Here is a 25,003-nt window from a genome sequence, read left to right as displayed (position 1 = left end):
TGTATGGTCATTTATTGAGCTACAATCTTTACTGATCATAACCAAGACTGTAGCTTGAATTTACAATATGTTAAATTCATCTGGAGGTCTTTCAACTATTTAGCAATTTTCAATTAATAGGGTCATTGAATTTATATTTATTTTTTATTTAGGTTCAACGGATAAATTTTCATAGTCTTTGGAGCCACCAGTATGAGCCAACGCTGACTTCTCAATAATTACTGTAATTCTTAGGTTGGTGCATACAATTTTTTTATGGTTGAGCTATGCGGGTCTCTCCTAAGTCTGATAACTTGCAAATATGAATGTTAGTTGAGCTACTCTACATTAAGGTGATTCTTGGTAGAGTAGACAAAAATTCTCAAGGTTTCCGTGATGGATATTGCAAGTTGAAATAACTGGTTTTGAAAAATATTAATTAAGGAACAATTCAGATAAATTCTTTCAACAAATATTCATATTATATATGTGACCAAATAATAGTGGTCTTCACACAACAATGTACGTAACAACTCACGCAAGTCTCAAATTTGAGCCGCGTATGCTTTACAAATTAAGTGATGTATATATGTATAGAAAATACTATGCAGTAATGTACGTGTACAGTGTATGTACCCATGCAACCCAATACTGTGACTATAAGCGCCATAGAAATGAGCCATGCATGGTCTTAATTAATCATATATGTTGGATCCTTATGTTTCCTGCATTGTAGGTGCGGATGCCATTCCCAAAGGAAGAGAGTGTAAGTCCCTTGTGTTTCTTGATCACATGAGCTGGCCGACAAAGTGATGCCTTAGGAATCCGATGAATTTTCACTATGCACACCTTTTCCAAGTTAGGAATAGCATGAAGGTGGGAAGGGAGGTCGATCATAAAGTCTCCAAATTCATCTGTTACACCTGTTGCTACCATTGACTTCCCCTTATTCCACTTATTATTCCTGCCATGGCTCTTGCAGTTCACACCAACAGAAGCTCCTGCATCAAATCATAAATGAAATTTCGTGTATTCAATGCATATATAACGCATCATATGATTCGTAGAATCGTAGTGTACAGAAAACTTGTAGGGGACTTAACCTTGTCAGCTTAAATGTCATACGGTTGTCTTACAATAACTTATTTTGAAACTCTTTTATTAGGTATGTTTATCCATATCATATGTTATTAACAATGTGTTATTGCTGTAAAAAAAAACAACAGTGTGTTTTTGTCCGTGATATTAACAAATAAAATGTCTCAAAAGCTAGTTGGCGGTGTTTACTTATTTTCTTTTTCTTGGAAATCAAGTGCTGGTTTGTACGTACATAAATTATTATTATTATTAGTAATAATAATAATAATAATAGATTAGTATAATAGACTTTAATTATAAGAAAAGAAGGTGTGAGAAAGCTAGGGAATGAAAAATGATTGGAATATTTTGCAAAGATCAAACGCGCAGTACTCGTAATTAATATTCATCTTTACTAACTCAATTAACTGAACTTATTTAAGGGAGCGTGTGTAGTACTATTTTCTGATATATTAATGTCTCTTTATTTCAAGGATTGATTTTGAAGATATGAGCTTCTACATTCTGCAAATTAATCTTTAGTAAGAAAATATGATTGGTTAACTCGCATGTTTATGATCTCCACATCACTAATGAAAAAAAAATTGACATAAATAAGTAAATAAAAAACCACAACATTCTCACAAAATAAGAAAATAATGATTAAATTATTATCATCATAACATAAAAATAGTGCTTATTAATTAATTTATATATATATATATATATATATATATATATATATTAATTTCCATAAACCACAACTTATTTTCCCTTGACGTACCATTATTATTATATAACGTGAGGTAAAAAAGAATTTTCCTTCCCCCACCATTTGACAGAAATTAAGGTTGGGAATCATTGTCATGGTATTTTATCTGTGGCATCAATTAATTTATTTTTTCATTTATGTTACAATCAAACACAGACAGCTGATCAATAATATGTCCAATGCGATTTAGTGAATTAGAATCAAACCTAGCTTAGCTTGTATTGTTTTTAGAAGAAGAAATTTTACCAAACAAGCTTTTGCTTGCCACCAAACAAGGAACACCAACTACCGCATATCTTCAGTTTTTTAGGCAACGATGTTTTCTTCGGGGGGTGGCCGGGGTGCAAGAATCTCTTAACCCAGCCAACTTAATTTCTAATTTATATTCATTCTTAGTTTGATATACTAAGTTCATAATTAGCAATTAACAAGCTACTTAATGAAGTTAATATGGAGAATCAGAAACTGTATATGCCCTCTAATTAATTAAACTGGTCTATTTTGCTACAACCTTATTTATATAATTATTTATAAGGCATGTAGGTTGCATTACTAAACTTGATCCTTAATTAATTAGAAGGAGCTAGAAAGAGGTATTAGTTTAGAAATCCAGATATATACCTTGTATTGGCCATGCATGAGGTTGAGGTCGGTGTGGTGCCTCACAAGTAACTGAGCCTGTAATGAGGACTGTGGAAAGCTTCTCCTCTCCATAGCCAGCAATTTGCACCACTTCATCTCTACTTGATAATAACTCCAACAAAGGGTGGTTGTCCTCTCCTTCTGCCGGAGATGCAATTAGCACCAAGATGATCACAAGGCCGTGGCAGCCGCAAAAGTAGTTCATCATCTTTAATTTGTTTATATCAACTTTTTGGCTTTACGTAAGATATGTTGAACCCCCCCTCTAGACACACGACAACACAATATAATAACTGCTACTTCCTTTGCATTTATATAGCCCAATCCATTCTACCATTGCCCTCTCAAATTTACCAAATTACAGTTTTGCCCTTATAGGTTTGACTTTGAATGTTTAGCTAACCTATCTAGCCCCCATTCATTAATCAATCAAATTTATATATCCGGACGTCAAGTAACAAATTTTCGTGTGGTAACTAACATTAGATTAGTTCAAGTAGAACCGGAGACTTTATTTTTTTAAGAAATGTCATAAAATGAAATTTTTGTATAATTAAAAGAGAACTACATTTTTTTATGAAAATTAATTATCAACAAATTAAACCAAATTTATCAACAACAAATATTAATTATATTATTAGTTAGAGTTAAAATTAATTAAATAAACGGAAGAAAGATAAATGGTACTGTAATAAAGACTTTATTGTTGCCTCAATAGTTCTTGTCAATTTTTTTCAATCATTTCCACTTTCATCGAGCATAACGCTGCATATATACATATATCTTCTGCACTGATAGAAATAGGTAATGAAATTCCTCAATGCTTGATATTAAGATGGGAAGCATGGATTGGACAAAAGGAATGCAACGAGAGAAAGAAGAAGTTGGAAGTTAGAAAGGGAAGTTAAAGTATTAGGTTGGTGGCCTACTTTAATCGCTACGTATATATATTCAAGTCTTCATTAATAAAATTAGTTTAAGAGCAGACAAAAGCTTTAAGCAAGGACACGCTTATAACATAATCTTGGTGGCATAACTTTGAGCCTCTGTGTTTATATATTTGATGTATTTTTTCAAGCCTGTCCCAACTATATTATCTCTTCATATCGTAGCAATTCACAATTTTTGTCTAGCTACTTCAACGTAGTCAGTCCCCAACCCCATCTTCCCCCCGCCCAAAGGAAATTAAAAATTAGAGTGGCTGGTGAAATTATTTATTTTAACCACATCAATAAATATTGACCTTCCCAATTGTGACAAAAGTCATCCAACACCTCCTTTGGCGAAATACTAATAAATAGCATGATATACAACTTTACCAATCTAATTCACCTTGTGAATTGAAGACGTTAAGTTGGTAAAACTCAAATGTTGATCATAATTTTAATATTTTGACAGATATTATCGATTTATCATAAATCAGTGAATTAAACAGATTATATTGATCATTAGATTGATCATATGATCAATTCAATATAAGCCGATGTAATCTAATTAGATTTGTGATTGAACTAGTTATTGACTCAAATTACTCAAAAAGACATTACTTTATTGTTGTAATGTGGTTGTTGATTTGTTTTTGTTTTTTTATATTACTTATTCAATTTGTTGTGTTTAAAAAATTTCTATGTTTCATTATTTTAGGTTCTTGATATTGTGATTATGTTTATAAGTAGTGTTTTTTTTAGGATTTTTTTAATATAGGTATAAAATTTTCATATTTATTTCCATTAATTTAATCATTGATCTAGTAAATCACTATCCTAATAGGATCGATCATCGTATCAATTTTTAAAGCTATGATACTAACATTCGTTTCCTTAAAATTTGAAGACTTCAACTAGTAATGTCGTATACCAACATGAAAGGTAGTATTACCTCAAATTCAAATAGTAGTTAATATAAATGGTGGATGAGATATTTCCCTCGGAAAACACAATTAAGTCCATTAAAAGTTATTTCATTTTAAAATAATTATTTTTTAAATAAGTCCTTACTCCTTATAACAAATCCTATTCTATTGAAGAATTTCTATGGAACAATTTTTCTTGTAACTAGAACACAAAATTCTGGATTGGTGAAACCTTTGGGTGTTTAAGCTCACCCTTCAATAGGATTGGTGGAACCTCATCCTTCAAGCTTCAATTTGGTACAGCAAGAGTTACTCTTTTTATTAACGCCGTTTAGACTCCGTTGGGAGCAGTTTGCATTGGTTTAACAGCTGTCAAAATTTCTGTGTCAAGGAATTATTGGATTGGACCACAGAAGATGTGATAGTCCAGGAGCAGGGGAATAGTTTCTCTATTGAAGCGGGAAGACCGAAAGATCATAAAATGAACAAACGGCATACATATAACATAAAAATCACCTCCTTCAGCCAGCGTGATCTCGCTCTCTCTTCCTTTTTCACCTATGGCTCGAAACAAGGTACAATTTTTACTTCATTTCTTGATATCCTTTTGCATTTCTCAACTTTAGTTATCTGGGTTTAGAATTATACTTCAAATTTACACTTTTTCCGGGAAACCCCATTTAGAATGTGCCCGAACTAAAATGATATCAGAGTACAACTTTTTTGTGCCTCAAAACTATCTTCCTGTAGCATGCACTTGCTGCTTATATATATTATACAATAAAAATAGAAGCTTTGATTTTCTGAACGTGGCAAATCCTCCACGGCACACATTTTCGAATAGGCATTCCATCCAAGAGTAGAACATAACCTGGAAATATTTAATAGCAAACCCACTTGGCAGCAAACCTTTGGGGAAACAAGATGAAAGCCACCTACGCCCACCACCAAATGTCAAGATTAAAAAACTGATTTTGAGAAAATAATTGCTTATTTGCTTATTTGTTATCACCTTTCTTTTTATTATTCTAATTTTTATTACTTCTAAATGCATAAATTTTTATTTGTTTTTTATTGTCACAACTAAATTATGGAAAAAAAAGGAAGCGTTGCTTTTGCTGCTTGATGTGGGCCCATCCATGCATTCTGTTCTTCATGTAATTGAGAGAGTCTGCTCCATGTTTGTACAAAAGAAGGTATTGGTCATTCCCACTCTCTTTTCTATTTTGTTTTTGTTATTTCAATATCGTATGCTTGACTTTGTTAGTTGATAGCTTCAATAACATTCACTTTAATCCTTACTATGCAATGAATCATGTTGACTTGGTGTTTATTGGTTTCGTTAGTAATTGTGTTGTCATCTGATTACCAAGTTTTCCTTGCACTAAAAATGGTAACTATCTGTAATGCAGAAATGGGGAGCAAGAACTAAGAAACTATCGCATCTTCCTTGATTTTCTTGTGCTTCTTTTGTGTTTCATTTTCATTCTAAATTGAATATTTGTCCTAATGGCTACCCAGAGTTTTTTCATTTTGATTTCCTTAGTGTCACTGGAAAAATCCTGCCTGGACTGTGTTATTTGTTTTCTTTAATTCTGTCATTTTCCTGTGATGGAATTTGATTAAGGGTACCAACATGTTGTGGTTTTGAAAAATACTAAAGTTGTGGATGAAGATACTGTTGAGGCTTTACAACAACTGCCTCGACGAACAATTAGCGGTGATTGTATCGATAAAGTTATTGGTTTTATATTATGCTAGTTTTTACTTGTTAATTGTTATCTTCTTCTGTTTTAATATTTTGTCAAAATATTATATGATTTTGAGTTTTGCCCTGCATTAAAATATTAGCACGTTTGCTTGCTTCTGGCAAAAAGTATTTTCTTTTGCAAGTTCTTTACTTTCAGACTATAATATCTCAGATATTTGTGTTTCTGGTTACACGGTATTACTTAAATTACTTAATGCCATTGATTTTTCATTTTAGTTCTTTTATTTTCCTTTTCTAATACTTAGCTATATGTCTCTAATTGTGTTTCCTTTTACACTGTTTGATATAGTTTTTAGCTTTTTAGTTTCTAATAATTAGCTATATATCTCATGTTTACCCTTTTCTGTATACCTTGTGTTATGACAGGAACAAACCAGCAACAATACAGACAGCAAGCAGGCACAAGTGACATTATGCAGCAAGCAGACAGGGTGCTTGACACGAATCAGAGGCCTAAAAGGAAAACCACTAAGCCTCAGCACCTCAAGGATTTTGTATAAACAATCCTTGCAAAGCGTGCTGAGCTGGCAAGACCTTATTGGCCACAGAAACATAGACTGTCTGCCATTTATCTTTTTTCTGTTATGGTTTATTCCTTTTCTGTTGTTGAAGATTCCACTAAGGCCGGTAGTGCCATTCTTGTTAGAAATCTGTTAGAACCTTTTGTCTCTATCAGTAGCTGCAGTGCCTATAAGAATGAATGATGTATCGTGATGAAGCAAGCAGAAAATAAAACTTCCCTTTCTTAGCTTCTTCTCTGGAGGTTCCTAGACCTCGAATGCTAGGAATTACTAAATTGTTCTTGTTTTTATCCCTGATCATATCACCTTGACTTTGATGTTAGTTCTTGATGTTGTCATTGTTGGCGTGGATATGTTAATAAAAAAATTTGGAATGACAAACAAGGGAAAGAAACGTCTCTGTCTTATTACAAATGCCCTATGTCCATCAAAAGAATCTGATGAAGGAACAAAGGAAGAGCAAGTTACCACCATTGCCAAACAAATGACTGCCCATGGTATGAAAATGGAAAGTATAATTCTGAGAGGAAAGTTCAGTATGGCTGCCTATTGGTATGAAAATGAACGCTTGTTAGATATTTTTTCAAAGGAAACATCAACAAGATTGTCGTGTGTGGAGAATCCAGTTTCTTTGTTTGGTGCTCTTAAAACAAGAAATATAACTCCAGCTGCAGTTTTCAAAGGGGATCTTGAATTCAGTCCAAAACTGAGGATTAAGGTGAGATATCTGTATATAAATAAATTTAATTTCCAGCCCATGATGAATAAACTTTCTAAATGTCATTAATATTCATTTATCCTATGATAAGCCATGTCATTTTGCTTGTTTTTCATTTTCATTGTCATATTAATCAATTTGATATTTAACGTCTTATGTCATCTTACAAACTATTTTTCTACTGTAAATGATTATCAAATATGAAATGCTCCAATTTTGAGTTGTCCATGTACCATGACACTCCAAGGTGACTGTGGAGGAGCATAACCAATGTTTTCTCTTGCATCTGCATCTCAATATTTAACATCATATTTCTTTTAATTTTATGTTAGAATAATGAATATAATTTGTTTGGGAGTTATGTATATCATGATTTGTGCACTGAATTTACAATTGAAGATTACTTGTTTTCTGTGACTTTATTTTTCTTTCTTCTCCGTCTGGCAAGTAGGTGCTGCATGCAAGTGGGTTATTTATCCAATTTGTCTTTTAAATAAAACGTTCTTAGTAAAAAAAAATGTATTTCGTTTTCATGAAAATGTTAAATGATAATCAGGTAAAACAGCAGAAGACAAATTTCCAAGTCTGAAGAAATATTCTGATAAGGCTCCTCCAAATGATAAATATGCTAAACATGAAGTCAAAGTAGAATAAGTACAGGAGTTCTGAAGACCCTGACAAAGTTGTCCCCCCACACCAAAGAACTAAAGGCTATCCTTATGGATCTCAAATAGTTCCCATATCCTCTATGAGTGGGATGCTATTAAATTCAAACCGGAAAAGGGTGTGAAACTTTTGGGATTTACTGATTCTTCTAATGTATTTAGGTAAGATAGTATTTGCTTTAAAAGAATATATTTGATTCTAATTTTTAATGGAGATTTCCTGACTATTTGTTCCTGTCTGAAAATGAAATGTGCATTAAAGGCACCATCACATGAAGGATGTATATGTTTTCCTACCTGAATCTGGAAATACAAAAGCCATGCTTGCACTTTCTGCAGTAGCAAGGGCTATGAAGCAAATGAACAAGGTCGCAATAGTACGTTGTGTTTGGAGATGGGAACAAGCGAATGTTTTCATTGGGGTCTTAACACCCAATTTATCCGTTAGAGAAAATATTGTAGGTTTTTCTGTCTCTGCTTCTTGTATTTTTGTATTGGTTTGCTCTTCATTTTTATTTATTTCTTGCTTCTCTGATTATGCTGTGCAGCCTGATTCATTTTACTTAAATGTACTTCCTTTTGCTGAGGATTTGTGAGAGTTTCAATTCCCTTCACTAATTTCCCAGCATCGTGGCAGCCAAATGGATTACAGCTAGAGGCTGCAGCTAACTTGATAAAAACGCTTGATCTTGCTCCACATGGGCAACATGGTGTTTTGCTACCTGACTTTACTTCAAATCCAGTGTTAGAGGTACTTGTTTCTTTTTTCTTCTGTTTTTTCTCTCAAGGATTTGAAGTTTTAACTTTGACTTGGGATTTTTTTTAACTCAAAAAAGATAATCTTAAGATAAAATCAAACATAGGATCCAGATTTCTTCTCTCCAAATCCAGATTTTTTTCTCTCCAAATCCAATGGAGATTTTTTTAACTCAAAAAAGATAATCTTAAGATAAAATAAAAAATAGGATCCAGATTTCTTCTGTTTTTTCTCTCCAAATCCAATGGAGAATTTTTCAACTTTGACTTGGGATTTTTCTCTCAAGGTTGAAGTTTCAACCTTTTCAGTGCTTTTATTGTCATCTTGAGCTGAAATTAAAGGATCCAGATGCGGCAGTACCTCCTGTTGATAACACACTCAAGAAAATTACAGAGCCTGATCATGCTGACTTGCTTTTGCGAAAGAAATCTGCAATAGACTCATTTTGTAGCTCTTTTGAGCTAAAAGGAAATCCCTTGGTAAGAATGTGTGTGTTTTGCTCCTTTTTGTTACAAACAAACATCGATTATGATCTACAATACATTTGAAATATCTTGCTGTAGAAAAAGTCAAGGTGCTTATTTGGATGAAAGAGATATTTTTCAAATGATCAAGAGGTTATGGGAGCTCAACCAGCCAATCTCATTGAGAAAATCGGGGATCTGACTCCTGTCCAAGATTTTGAAGCCTTGTTTTCACGCAGGGATAGTCCAGATTGGGTAGAAAAAGCAATTAATGAAACGAAAAAGAAAATATTTGATCTGGTGGGGTACTCCCACGAAGGCGATAACTATCCTAAAGCACTGGAATGTTTAGTTGTGCTTCGCAAGGGTTGCATCCTTGAGCAGGCAACCATCTCCCATATTCCGGCACATAAAAGATGCTTAGGATTTTCCTTGTTCAACCTTTAATTTATTTGCTATCACTCTTTGAATTTCTTTGTTTTATCGGCCTTGGCTTTTTAACTTGTTATATTAACAATTCTTTTTGTCTGTGAAGGAACCAAAACAGTTCAATGATTTCCTTAAACATCTATGTAATTTCTGTCAAGAGAAAATTCTTCATAGTTTCTGTAAATATTTTGCTTCTAAGGAACTTACCTTGATCTCCAAAACAGAAGCTGTTGACATGTTTTTGTATAATCACTTTTCTCATTATTCAATTCATATGAATGTTTTTTCTTATTTATTTGATCATAATTTGTTACTTGGTTTCTTTATACAGTGAAGTTACTGATGACGAAGCCACAAGTTTCTTGATGACGAAGCTGTTGATTGATTCCTTCACTACATGTGCTGAAATATCTGAGAGCTTCATTTTTTTTGACTCAGTAATGAGTATGAACAACTGTTTTGGAAAAAAAATATATTGTAACTCATTGTAAATATTATTTGTACTCACCTTAGATTCTGGCACTTGATTTCATTTGTGAGAAATCAGAATTTGCAAGCTTGAATTCATCAAGCATACACGTTTAACACACGAAACTTTTGCACTCTAGTTTGGGATATGATGTCAAAACCATACTGTAGAAATATAAGGCAGTTATATAAATCTCTTAAATCTTAAAGCTTGTTGCAATGATTGTTCACATGATAACTAATATTCTTATTTAGGAGAAGTGCTAGGAAGACACTGGTGTTTAAAAGATTGTGCTAGAAAATGTGTTGATAACACTCTTCTCTTATTTAGATATATAATTAAAGCAATATTATCATTAATTCTAATTAAATTCATTAGTTGATGAATTAAAAAAAAATATTATTAATGCACTTCATAATTTTTGGATGTGTGCTGAAAATGAATAGACAGTCACGAAGACATAAGATAAAATAACTTTTGTGGAGTGATTACGACTAGACAGGATCCAAGATAACATTTGAAAAGAAAATAGTGTCTCGGGTTTGTCTTTTTGGGATCTCTTCATTAGAATTACTGGGTTGCGTCAGGTCTCCTGCACAAACCCTGACCCTTTAATTTAAATTGGAGAAGTGGCCAACAGTTGAACCCTAACTCTTTCTTAGCTTTCTTTGATCTAAGTTGTCAAGCCAGAGAGGAAGTCAGTCTTAATTTTAATTTGTTGCCTGCTTGGTGTTTGATTGATTGAATTTAGCTGCTTGAATCTTCATTTTTCTGTCATTGGGTTTGATTTGGTTTCAATTAAATTGTTTGGTTGAGTTGAAATAATTCTTTATTTTTGCAACCAGATTTTTGTATTGGATCATTAGACGTGTCAGTCCCTAATGGTTTTAGAATAAGAAAGTTTACCAATTCAGGCTTAAGAAACTTGTTTCTGGCTCAGTCTTTTACTCAAATTCTACTAATGTAAATTTTGTTAACTTACCTAATGTAGATCCGCGTTGTTCACACCATAAATCAAATAATAATTTGTTAGGATTGAATCCTTTCTAACTGTGTAAATCTTTGTCGAAGCCTTACAAAGATTTGCACATCTTTAGGCCTCCAACATTCAAGTAAAGATAGTTCTTGTTCTCAAAGAAGTTCGATGTAATGGATACAGGAGTAAATCCGAAATATTGTCCATCAATCTTTGCCAAGTAGATATCATTGGTGTACTTCAGAAGCTCAAACTTTTCCATAAATGTTTGGGCTGCATATTCGTCGAAGGGCATCCACTGTGGCAGAGAACAATATCAAGAATCAAAATGTGCATTTAGGTATAATGATTTTACATTTCCCCAAGGTCGTTCTTGTAAGATATTAAATTTATTGCCAAACTTGCATGGGTTAAAGTAAAGTAATCTCAGAAAAAGAAAGTTCCAAATGCACAATAATGAAAGGAATAAGAGATCCAAATTATGGTTTTATGATCCTTAAATATCTAGCATTCAACATTTTAAACGACAAATGAAGAACACTCGTACATTTGCAACCTCTATCTCTACCTCTTGTATTTGAATGCTAAAAGAAAGAGGGCGCAACAGACACACAAATAATAGATCTGACTTCTCAAAGAAAGACATGTGACTTTGTCTGTTCAACAGATATTCAAATAACATTACAAAGGAACTCCAATTATCTAAATTTTAAACTCGACAATAATAAATAAATAAATGAAAGTTCCTAAATTTTCCAACAACTAACAATTAAATGTGTAATATATACATAAGTACCACATAGAGATTACTTACTATTGTTTCTTATTTGACCTCTCTCACTGTTGCTACACAAATATATCTTGTAGGTTGAATAAGTAGAATACATACACATAAAATAACTTCCTAAACTATAATTGCGAAAGATATTCAAACATTTACCTACTCAACAATTCCATTAGAGTGTGTTTGGATGAAAAAATTTAAAATTCTGAGAAATTTTAAATTCTAAGAATTTCAAATACTTCAATTGAAATTCTTTTATTTTTAAAATTGTATTTGAATAAAATAAATTATGAGAATGAAAAAAATGAATGAAAAAAAAGAGAAGATATGATTAGTGTGCTAGTTATACGTGTTCCTCTATGTTCACACCTGATCGATATTTTAGGAGCTCAGACAGTATTTCTTGAAGAAGACTGTAAGAAGAAAATTTCAATTTCTCACTTTTAAAAGGAAATTAAAATTCCAGATTTTTAATTGTTTAAAATTCTATTTTAAAATTTTAAAATTTTAAATTCTTCGTAAAATGCATCCAAACGCACTCTTAGGAAATTTTTAAATATTTACTAATGTATACAATTTTTTGTTTTTAGTTAAAGTATGTTATTAGAAAGCTATATCATTAGTATATTTTAAGATAACTTATTACTTAGTAAAATACTCCAATCAAAAAATAAGTAACATTAACAAATTTCTCTCTCAATATATATAATAACAAATGAATCTTTAACAAAATCCAGGACATATTTGTCTAGTTAGTTCTAAATCATTCAACATAAATCTAAACACGCATTAAAAGTCTTTAAAAACTAAATACCGGTGATTATGGGATTTGTTTTGCGAAAACAAAATAAGCACACCTAGTTATCAAAGAGCCACTTCCATTCATCATTCTAGTTCTCCTGGAGATTATAGAGGATATGAATAATTGTAATTGTTATTGATCTGATGCAGTCACACAATGTACATAAATAGATGTGTTTGTAACAGAAAGACAAGCTGCTGACAACTAGACGATTACAAAACAAAATGATAAGTTAACTACAAAGTGAATGATAAGCTAACAACTAGATGACTACAAGATAATAGCAGAAAGATAAATGCTCTGTTGTTCCATTTGTTTTCATACCATACATATTACTTGGATTCTCTTACTCTTTCATTTCACACCCAAAATTCAATACACAAACCTCTTTTCCACTAAAACAATGAGAAGTAAAAAAAAAATCTTGTAATTTTATCTAAATTCGTTTCATTGGTTAAGTCAACCTATGTCTATAACAAAATGTCATTCATATAATTAGGACAAATTATGCGAGTAATTTGTGTTTTTATTTTTTGTTAATCTTTGATTCACTTTAATTACTGTATTTTAGGAGTGCGATGATGATATTGTGTCAACAATCACACAAGCCCTACACGCGAACATCTGAAATGGTATGAAGCTGCAATTAATATTTTATAAAATAAAATTGAAAAAAGAGAGTAAAATAAACGAACATAACACCAAGAGGTTGGATTTGATCATACAGTTCTCCCAAAAAAAATATTTCAATATAGAAATGGGGGATTTCAAAAGATGATATTACAATAGCTTTCTTACATTGGTTTTCCTTGCAATATAGAACAAGAAAAGACCTAAAACCTCCAAATTATCATTTGCCAAATACGTCATTCAAGCTTTATTATGAGAAAATTATCAACCGATTGCGCCATTTCACCAAATGAAAAGTGCGAGATAAAGTGAATAAAGGATAATAAAAGTAGGGATAGAGCAAATCCACAGAAGTGAGAAAACTGAAGGTTCTGGCGCCACATAATAAGGGAATATCAGAATTAATGACACTAGGAGCATAAGTATCAGCCCAATTGCAATCCTCCTGCAATCGACCAAGTTGCAAATTGTCATTCTATCAGATGAAGTGTTCACGCCGTTCTTGCTCATATGATTCCTTGTCACTGAATTTATAGACATTATTATCTGAAAACTAAAGAGTATACTCAAAATCATGGGTCTAACTTAATTGGTTATGTGAGTATTATAATTTTTTTTTATTTTTAATTCCTACGTATTAAAAAAAAACTCAGAATCTGAATTTAATTAAGAAAACAAAGGTAAAAATTAGAAAAAAATATTTTTCTTTCCAAAAGTGCAATATACTATTTGGGTAAGAGAGCCTTTAATTAAATAGGCTTAAATTCACTTATTGCACATTTGTGCAATTTTAGTTTCCCAAAAAAATTTCATTCCACATTTGATGTGTCATATTTTTTAAATTTAACAATTTTGATCCACTTTTATTGTGTTGTCATATTTTTTAACAAAAATAATTAACATCACACATTAGTTGTGATGTGACATTAACATACTCACATATCAGCTTAAGTATATGTTGTTGATGTGACATTAATAATATGCTACATGATTATTTTCTTTATGTACAACATGTTGTTAGTATCACATCAACATATGTGTTGAATTGTCATATAATATATCATGTCAACATGTTAATGTTACATCATCACTAATATGATAATAATAATTTTGATAAAAAATTTGACACCACATTAAGAGACGGTCAAATTTGCTAAACTTTGCAAGCATGGGAAACTAAATGTGCAATATAATTTTTTGAAAGTTCAAAATTGCACAATCATAGGGTAAGGACTAAAAGTATATTTAAGTCAATTAAATAAGTTACCTCAATGCAACTATATGCTTCACATATATTATGTGGAACTTTGATTTTTAAACACCTAAAATTTGATACTCACCTTACATGTTTTGATATTTTCTTCTTTGCTTTCACATTATATTACTTATAATATTTTTGTATTTTGTTTCCTATTTCTTTATCTTATGTTTGTATAAGTTACTCTACCAAAAATGTATCTACAAAACAAATTTTATTTTATTCCATGAGGATGTGGTAACAAAAATAAGTTTAAATACATGTATTTATTTATTTATTGTTTAGCTAGATCTTTTGGTTTTATCAAATAGATAATAAATGGTGTATATTATATGGTAAGACAAAACTAAAAAAATAAAAAATAAAAAACTCACATTAATGAATAAGGCTATATATTTAATAAAGAGAAAAAGAATTATATATTAACATTGTAAAAAGTTTTATGGTGTCATCCAAATACAGTCCATCATACATGATAAGAATGATGACTTTTATGATAATTACTTTAAAAATGATATAAACGATGATTTATGATTGGATGATGGTGTAAAACTATTTTATACTATCAGTACATACTCATCAAACTCTTTGATAAAACTAGATAAAAAAAAATTATCTGAAAATTGAAAACTAAAAATATAATTAGAAAACTCCAAAGTTTGTTAATAGTTGAAATATGGCATATGAAAATTATTAAACTAACTTGTTAAATTATAAGTGTTTGATAAATTTGTCTATTGAAACAACTAATAAAGGTAGAATAACATTAGTAGACATGCTTATAAGATGATTTTATATAAAATTTATTTATTTTATTGACAAAATCTTGTGATTTTTCTTCTTTTCACACAATAAATATTATGCAACCAAGCGAGTATTTATTTAGGATTTTTTTCTTCTAAATTGACATTTATTATGAAATGGAGGGAGTATTAAATATTAAATAGTAGTTATTGGAAAATTATTTTTTTCTTCTAAATTGACATTTATTATGAAATGGAGGGAGTATTGAATATTAAATAGTAGTTATTGGAAAATTACTTAAAGAATACAATATTAAATACTTTTTTAGATTCTTATTAAATTATTTTATTTCTTACATACATTTTATATTTAAACACTGAACTATAGAAGGAAATCATTAATATATAAAATATGGTGTATATTTTGTTTAGGTAACATGTGAAAATTAAATTAATACTCCCTCTCTTTGCATTCCTTTTTATATGTCTTTTAAGATTTTTATGTTAAAACTAGGAAAAATATAATATTTTTTATTTTAATAAAATATTTGAGGTTTTCTATTTTATTCTTTTTCATTTCTACTTCAAAATAAATATATATGCATAAATTAATTAAATATTAGGTGAAAAGTAAGGGTATATTTGATAATTAATGTTGTCTATAAATTAAAAAAAACATATAAATGGAAAAAAATTCAAAAATTTGACAATTAGAAAGAATCGATGATACTAATTAATTAGTTTGGTGTTAAATATCTATCGACTTTGTCGATTAATAAATTTAAGTTGATTTTTTTCTCATAATTATATTTTTTCATCTACAAAATTTGAACATGTGATAATAAATATTTATAATGTTCCAAAGATTAGATTTATCTAAAAGAGCAACCGGCTAAGGTCTTACATTGTCTCCATCAACAACATTAATGTAAAATTGTTATTTAATTAACATGGTAATAAAATTTATTGGTAGGTATTTTTTATATGATTATTTTAGGTGAATCAACTCATTTATTTCGTGTATATATAGACTCACCAAAAAGTGAGTCAAGTTAGATTAATTCACCTTTTAAGGAAACACAGTAGATTGGATTGGACCACTTTAAACCCTCTAATATATAAGATTGTAATATGTTATTATTTCTTACCAAATAATGATTTTTATAAAGCTCTCACAAAAATAATAAATAAAATACATAGATACACTAAAACATTTCCACCAAGCTCCATTTTTTCATAACACTTTTTTGTTTCTTTTTAGAAAAATCTTTAAAAAAAATTTCTTAGTCCCTTTTTCACAAGAATTTTGTTAAATTGTTTTTAACAAAATAAGTCCTTATAATTTTATTTTGGTCAATAAATAATAAATGCGAAAAATTAATTTTTCGTACTGTATCTTGATGAGAACAAAAGAAGATAAACTTCAACCGCCTCTTCCATTCAATTTACCTCTTCATAAACTGTCATTACTTAAGTGAAGGTGCACTGATTAGTTATTTAACTAGATAAAAGAGAATTATAAAGAAAAATAATTCAATTAATTTTATGGGTAATTGTTAAAAATTATATAAATTATTAACAAATTTAATATTAATGACAAAATTCATTAATTCTTGTAAACTTGTCGAATGGATTCAATTTGTTCAAGCCGCAAGTGAGAATAGATGTTAAAAATATGTTTCTAGTCCTTCAAAAAGTAAAGATGACACCATGTACTGGTTGATCGACCCAACACATTGGACCAAATGGTCAAAACAGGTCTCAGGCCATGTCCAATTCATATTCTCGTGGAGTGTGCTTTTTTAGGTTTAAATGAATTTATCTAAAATAAAAAATATTCTATATAAAAATGAAAAATAAATAAATTCAAAAGGCAAAACATTCAGTTGAAAAAAAAAACAAAAATTTATTCATCCTGTTTATGAAAGTTCAACTTGTGTATGAATTTAAATAAAATAAAAACTCTCTGTGATTTAGCAAGCAGGGATGTGGAGTTGAGTTGTAAGTGGAGAAGCAAAGCAAAACAATTAAGTTTGAGAAATGTGGGTCTGGGACTTGAAAAAAAAAAGGGATGAAGGCCCACGAACGATAATAAACTAATAATATTACTAATTTACTATATTATTATTAGTGCATCTTTTATTTTATAATTATATATTGGACTAACCAGTAACCAGGCCACTAGGCTAGGCTAAACGGATAGGAGCAAAAAAGATCAGCCTTTATTGGAACTATATTTTGTAGAATCCAACCCAGTTCTAATTATGGATTGATAAGATCAGTCCATCGATTCTGATCCATATTGTCATCTCTATTTAAAAGCATGTTCAACACAAAAGATACAAATGAATGTCTTCTATAAATACGTCCACCACCCCACTAATGAATTTCCAAATATAGCCAAAGTCCCTATATTGGTATATTTTATCATTGTCCAAAAATTAATTTGAAGATTTTTTTTAATATGTGAGGAATAATTTAGTGTATTTGTAATACTTGAAGGGTCATTTTTTATAATTTGTTTACTATAAAAGTAGTTCATTTAAAGTATTAAATATCTATCAACTTAATTCTTAAGTTGATATATTTTATCAACGTTAAAGAATTAATTTGGAGAATTTTTCAATATTTAAAGGACTATTTAGTATAATTTTCAATACTTTAAGGATAATTTATATAATAAATAATGAATTTGATTTATATTTGAGTTGAGAACAAAAGATTAGCCGTTCATTTGCCAAAATTGATGAGGCCTAACTAAGATCTAAAGGGTAATATGACAGAGGAAGGAAACAACCTACGGGTGTCGGTCTTGTCATTTAACGGATGTCTAATTGTCTGTTGACCGGCTATTGCCCATTTCGGTGTTCCTCGTTTACATCGCCCCCGTTGACACGTTGTTCCCAAAATTTAAGCACTATAAATCTCGACACTTGCCAAGTACTCCAACGCCTACTTCATCTCTCTTATAATCACACACACACCTACCTTAATAGCTATGGAAACTGGAGGCTTTCACGGCTACCGCAAGCTCCCCAACACCACCGCTGGTAAACCATATAGTATTACATTAAAATAACCATACTAATAGATACTATATGTTATACCTTACATTCTTTTTTATGTTTTTTTTTTCATCTATTCAATTTTTCTTTTAACTCTATATACGACTTGGCTCGTGCTGGATATACATTACTAATATACTTCTGAAATATATCAATGTATATTTAATACCATACTATATATAGTAGCTGTCTCGGTGATTCTACCATGCATGCAACCTATTCATCTCTTCAGTCTTCACTTTTTCTTGTCAATTCCACTGAACCCTGAGGTCATTTGGTGGAATCAGTTCTTTCATTAATTTCTAACATTTAATTTGCCGATCTCTTTCTTCTGCGCAAAATCTGATATCCTCCTAATCATATATATATATATATATATATATATATATATAGCTTTTGAACTTGTAAGCTATATACTAGCACTATATTTCTTTTCCGCAGATGATTTTATTTTCTTGATTCGTTTCCCTATTATAAGGCCTAATCTGAGTGTGAGGTGTGAGGTGTCTCTTCCACCCTACCTAGGTGGTTTCAGTAAAGCGCATAAGGTGAAATGAAGATGATGACAATAGTGGGTTATGGCTTTATATTTTAGAGTGGAACAAGTGGCACGCATGCATGCATGCAGTTACTGACTTGTGAGTTACAAGTGTCATCCATGCATTCTCCAAACATCAAATCAGAATACAAGGATCTGTCTCCACTACAAACCTTTTCATCTTCTTGTCTTCTTATTATACCCTCCTTCCCGGCCCTGGTGCTTTGGAGGGACATATATGTACATGAATTATGCAGTTCGAAGAATAAATATTACTGAACAAGCCCTAAGTTCTAACTCTTTTTGAAGGGTTTTTTTTTTTTTTTAAAAAAAAGGTGTCATCTAGTATTGAGTGTGGATGAATTATATAATTTTTTATTCAAATAAACGTTTGTCCACATGAGGAGTACTCTCGATCTGATTGTTGAGTTACGATAATTTGAAGCAGAGAAAATGAGTGTGGACCATGTTGGTGCGTTACATGCAGGCAGCCCCGGGCCTTTGAAATGCGTTTCAAACTGACGAATGCATGAAAACAAAAAATAAAGGCATGAAAAAGAGGACCGTGGTCTGTCCCCTTTAATATTAATGTTATGACTTGAGAGCTGTTTTTTTGTCCTTTTCCCCATACATACTAGTATTACTCTTATCAAGAAAGCAAGCAGGGCAAGTTGAAGGTCTCAAGTCTCAGTACGTTTCACACCGGCCTTCAATTCAAGTGTATCCGCTAACTTTACCTATCCCTCCAGTCCACCACCACCACCGATTCATTTTCAGTTAGTTTTTTCGATAGTAAATTAAAAAAGTAGTATTATATATAGCCTGAACGTTTTTGACAGGGTTGAAGCTGTCAGTGTCAGACATGAACATGAGGCAGCAGGTAGCATCATCAGATCACAGTGCAGCCACAGGAGAGGAGAACGAATGCACGGTGAGGGAGCAAGACAGGTTCATGCCAATCGCCAACGTGATTAGGATCATGCGCAAGATTCTCCCTCCACACGCAAAAATCTCGGACGATGCAAAAGAAACAATCCAAGAGTGCGTGTCTGAGTACATCAGCTTCATCACAGGTGAGGCGAACGAGCGTTGCCAGAGGGAGCAGCGGAAGACCATAACCGCAGAGGACGTGCTTTGGGCCATGAGCAAGCTTGGATTCGACGACTACATCGAACCGTTGACCATGTACCTTCACCGCTACCGTGAACTTGAGGGTGACCGCACCTCTATGAGGGGTGAACCACTCGGGAAGAGGACTGTGGAATACGCCACGCTTGGTGTTGCTACTGCTTTTGTCCCTCCACCCTATCATCACCACAATGGGTACTTTGGTGCTGCCATGCCCATGGGGACTTACGTTAGGGAAGCGCCACCAAATACAGCCTCCTCCCATCACCACCACCACCACCACCACCACCATGCTCGTGGAATCTCCAATGCTCATGAACCAAATGCTCGCTCCATATAAAATTATATAATTATGACTAGGATTCAGAACAAGACTTGATGATGATTAGCTTAACTCTCAGTAATTGGTGCTAGAGTACTACTGTTGTTGAGGATACTTTATTTTATAATTAAGGGCTGGGAAGGGAGTTAGTATATTCCTAATCCTAACTATGTGCATCTTTAATTTATGAAATCACTTTGTTTTAACCTTTGATGATTTCGATTTTCTTGTGTTTAATTAAATTGCTTTGATGAATGTTATGTTGTTCTAGTGGTGATAAGACCTGCTATTTTTGTTTATGCCTAAAGGCACTATTGATCAAAATTAGAGAAATTATCATTTAATAAGTGTTAAGTTCCATGTTAATTTCAGTCCACTAAATAAAAAATTTGCGGCTAAAAAGACAAAAAAAAAAAAAAAAAACCAGTAAAAAGCTCCACCTTAAACTCACGATCTTTCGCTTACGAAGCTAACGCACCACCACTATGCTATGGAAGCTCCACCTTGAAATTTTTTGACAATCAATTAAAAAGTTGGATTGTATACCGTACACAAAAACTTGCAAAGGGTAGGTTTTTGCGTAATTAAAGACCTAAATTTTTATTCTTTGACTAGCTCGACAGTTTTTTGTATTTTTTTTAAATTCATTTTTTAAAAAACATTATTGATTAAATTAAAAAGTTACTTCCAATATTTGAAATTATTATTTCATCTTAATATTTATACAAAATAATAATTCTACGTTTTAATTCCTGCCAAAAGTTGTCTGTAGTTTCAACCCTTTGTTCATAAAATGTTTTATAAATGATATTATATTTTTTATGTGGAGACTAAATAAAAAAATGCATTCTTAAATTTAATATATAGTTTTTTGAATAAGAGCTAAGATGAAGTATAATATTTTGAAAACCTTTGGTAAAAAAATTATGAAGATCTAGATATAAATTTTCAAATAAGAACAAAACAAAAAATATTAGTAATTTAAGAACAAAAATCCAATTTAACTAAAAATATTTTATAAAACATGAATTAAATATATATATATATATATATATATATATATATATATTAATTCTACTATCATTGTTATGGTGTGAGGTTGGTTGAAGGCATTGACCAATTAGTTGACTTGACTTAAGAAATGAAATCCTTGAAATTCGTTGGACTCTCTTCTTTTGTTGGTAATTAATGAAGGAACTATAAGTATGTGATCAGTGGAGGCAAGCAGCAATTTAATGTCACTGATCTTTCAGTGAAATAGTACACAACATTTCCCACCCTATCTTGCAGTTACAGCTTGCAGGTCCTTCATATTTTCCTACTCAATTGTCCACTTATGGAGCCCTTGAGCAGGGCATTGCGTCTTCCATTTACGGCATATATATAACAATAATATAATCTACAGGTTCGGTTATTTGAAGGGGGAAAAACTCCAATGGTTAATTAGCAATAAAGAACGATTAATTAGTTTTTTTTCCTAAAAAAATAACTATCAAAGTTTAATAGAAGAAATTTGAATGATTTATTAGCACAAAATGAATCAAAAACCATTGCGCTGGACCAATTGGCATGGACAGATGTAATCGAAGAAATTAATATTTGATAACATGATGAATCAAAGTTTAATTTTATATCCGAAGAGGTATTCATATATTTAATATCTATGTATAATATGTCTAATTAGAGTAATTATCTTTAGAGATTATATTAGAATATTTATCTATAGTGTGTCTAATTAAAATAATTATCTTTATGAGTCTATAAATAAGAAATTAGAATGTGTATTATATGCTATTCGGTTATTCTATGATCATGGTTGATTAAACACCTTAAAAACTTGAATTGTGATGCAACTATACTCATGTATTCTAGTTTATCTTTTTAATAAAGTTCTTCGATGTTATTTGATTAATTGTATCTTTCTATTGCTCTCAATTTTATATTGGATTTAATCACTCTAATTATTAGTTAATTGTGTGTTAGTGACAATTTTCTCGTAATTAACTAACCTATAGGATGATAGTGTTCATAAAGTTTGCATGACCAAATTTGACAATATGAATCCCCTTTTTACAAACTTTTCTGTTATTCATCCTTATCCTAAATTAAATCTCAAATGACTAATGCACGGTTGATTTAGGGGGGGGGGAGTATTTACAGGACCTTGACCATAGGCTAATAACTAAAATAAGAGGTATTAGACAATTAATTAATAACCGGAAGTTCTTAATTAAAAAAAGAATTAAGACAAAAATGGTACATGTGAAACAATAATCTAAGTCGCTTTTATTCATAAATAACTCTTTTTTGAAATTATTGTTTGTCTTTAATTTTATTTTCTGAATGTAAATACAAACAATCTCTAACTCAAGATAAAAACTCAAAATTATTTAGTTTATGTGATTTAAATTATTTGAAAATACAACTAATCTTTAGGATTGATATATATCTAGACTTTCGAGTTTACTGTTGCTATGGTTTATATACTTGCTCTTAACGAATACATATTTTGTGCATCAGTCTACAATTTACAAAGTTAACGTTGTTAAATTTTTTGTTAATGTGACTAATAATGTGTATTTTTTTTACCGTTCTAGAAATATGATTTATGACTATTTTAAATTTGCAGTATTTAAATTAATAAGTAATATTTTAAATTATGTGTTGTGAAGGTTTTAAACTCTCAAAATCCTAAAAAGCAAAACTATAAAATGACAACTTGTTTTCTATTAAAACTCAATTCTATTTTTCAATCTTGTTCAAACCTCAACAACCTCCATCAATCTTCTTGTTTGCGTTTTCTCTTGCTCCTCCAATTTCACCCTCACCTTTTCTTTTTTCATTCTCGCTCTACCCTTCTCAGGTGGTCATTGCCACCACCACCATGACAATGTAGTTATTTTTTGTTTTCTTTATGCTCGTCTTTGTTTCTCTCTATCACCCGCTTTATATCTTGCTTGGCACTCTTACCTTTCTTCATCTTTCTCACTCATATTCCCTTTCTCTATTTTCCATGTTCCTTGTCACATTGACGTGGATGGGGTTTCAACTTGCATTTTTCTTTTTCCGACTAATGTATGATGACCTGTGACTGGAATACGTGAACATGGTATTTGATTTTGCTTTACTAGATTTTGGGGTTTAACATCATCACATAAATTAGTTTACAACATTATTCTTTAATCTAAATTTTGGGATTTAAAACTACCATAATTCTGTTTTAGAATCCTAAAAAAGAACATTGTTAGCCATGTTGACATATTTTTAATAATGTCAATTTTGATAACCAAAATGATCTTTTTCAGTATTAAAGGATTAAATAAGGAATAAAAAATCAAGAGACACAAAAATATATTTAAGTGTTCAGTGTGAATCAATTGAATATAGTAATTATGTTAAATGACAACTTGCTTGGGTTATACTTAAGGAAATATAAATCTTGTGGTGAATACCTAACAAAAGCTTATTCTTGTCTAGCTAGATATTTGTAAATCCTTAATAATCCTTCTAAAGGATTGAGTCTTGCCCTCCGTATTTATGTTATAGACACTTAAGGTGTGTTTGATCTGTTAAGAAGACAGAATAAATAGAATAACATTGAAACAAGTAATTGAATCACAAGATAATTTTTTTGTATTGTACGATAATGGCCGATGAAATATTTAAATAAATTAACAACTTATGCCAACAGCCAAGGTGGTCCTCCCTGGCGACCAAAATACAACGTTTGAAGAGGGGGACACATGCAAAAAAGAAAAAAAATGTATGGATAATAAAAAGTTAAAAAATAAGAATAGTATTGTATGCTTATTTTTATTAGATATAAAACAGTTTATACGGGTTAATAAATTACAAGTTTTTGAATATTTGTGTAATCTATTATTTTTTATTATGTACTTTTCCTTTATTATATTTTGAATTAAACTTTGATAAATATTTCTGTATTGTTCATATCCTTATTTGTTAGAGAATCAAGTACATCCTTGGCATGTGTTTGTGTATGCTTAAAGATAACACAGTGAAAAAGCAAAAATCAAGTTGCTTTGACGTTCTTGCATTGGAACGTTAAATCTTTCTGTTGAACGTGGTTTTAACGTGTATTTAAATGCAACCTTAGTTTTCGTGTTTGTAATTATTTTTCTTTATTTTTTTCATTTATTAACTTTTCTTTGTCTATATATAAAAAACATATTATATTATTTATCAAATCTATTATTATTTTTCTTTAAAATTCTCTTTTTTCTCATAAAAAATGTACATTTAACAATTTTCAAGAACGTTGGAACAGGAATACAACATTACCGATTCACATAAAGGTAAAAATTATAATACGAAGGAAAAATATCAACGAACCTACTAATCAAACATCTTGCACAAGTAACTCTTGGAATTGGATTATGCTTCATAATACGCCCTTGATATTTTTTTTCCATACAGTATATAATTTTAAATAAAGAAGGAGTACTTAATTTGTTTGTGAAGTGATGAAATGCATTGTGTCAGAACTGATGCCACATCACACGATCAACCAATGCAAATAAAGGATCTACTAGAGTAGTGTCAGTATACTCAGTTGATTAAAAATAATTTTTTATATGTTTTTTTTAGTTCTGACGAAATATGAAACTTGATTTTAGTGAC

The 25,003-nt window shown here is 30.8% G+C and overlaps 2 protein-coding genes and 1 pseudogene across 3 annotated transcripts; 2 read left to right on the top strand and 1 right to left on the bottom strand.

Annotated features, from left to right (window-relative positions):
* Positions 1–512: 512 nt before the first annotated feature.
* LOC100527138 (uncharacterized) lies at positions 513–2,724 on the bottom strand. Its single transcript, NM_001248532.1, is given in 2 exon segments — positions 513–980; positions 2,450–2,724. Coding segments are annotated over 2 exon segments (531 nt in total). The 5' UTR covers positions 2,679–2,724; the 3' UTR covers positions 513–678.
* Positions 2,725–6,987: 4,263 nt separating this feature from the next.
* Positions 6,988–10,324, top strand: LOC100798445 (ATP-dependent DNA helicase 2 subunit KU80-like; annotated as a pseudogene).
* A 7,934-nt stretch (positions 10,325–18,258) lies between these two features.
* On the top strand, positions 18,259–20,570 carry LEC1-B (nuclear transcription factor Y subunit B-6-like). 2 transcript variants are annotated; one of them, XM_041010896.1, is made up of 2 exons: positions 18,259–18,359; positions 19,361–20,568. In XM_041010896.1, the coding sequence occupies exon 2, from the start codon at positions 19,775–19,777 to the stop codon at positions 20,378–20,380; it is 606 nt and encodes a 201-aa protein (XP_040866830.1). In that variant the 5' UTR covers positions 18,259–18,359; positions 19,361–19,774; the 3' UTR covers positions 20,381–20,568. The 2 variants fall into 2 exon arrangements, with proteins under 2 accessions (XP_040866830.1, NP_001239679.1); NM_001252750.2 differs by having other exon boundaries at positions 18,260–18,359; positions 19,752–20,570.
* The last annotated feature ends 4,433 nt before the right edge of the window (positions 20,571–25,003 follow it).

Source organism: Glycine max, chromosome 17 (genome assembly GCF_000004515.6).
Source record: "Glycine max cultivar Williams 82 chromosome 17, Glycine_max_v4.0, whole genome shotgun sequence".
In the NCBI taxonomy this organism is placed as follows: Eukaryota; Viridiplantae; Streptophyta; class Magnoliopsida; order Fabales; family Fabaceae; genus Glycine; species Glycine max.
Note: the sequence above shows the minus strand (reverse complement) of the source record. Positions and strands in the feature narration are given on the sequence as shown.

Excerpts from the sequence above, each read along its gene's own strand:
- LEC1-B (NM_001252750.2), top strand. The coding sequence starts at position 18,308 with ATGGAAACTGGAGGCTTTCACGGCTACCGCAAGCTCCCCAACACCACC. Across the intron at positions 18,360-19,751 it reads GCTCCCCAACACCACCGCTG|GGTTGAAGCTGTCAGTGTCA; the intron begins GTAAACCATATA and ends CGTTTTTGACAG.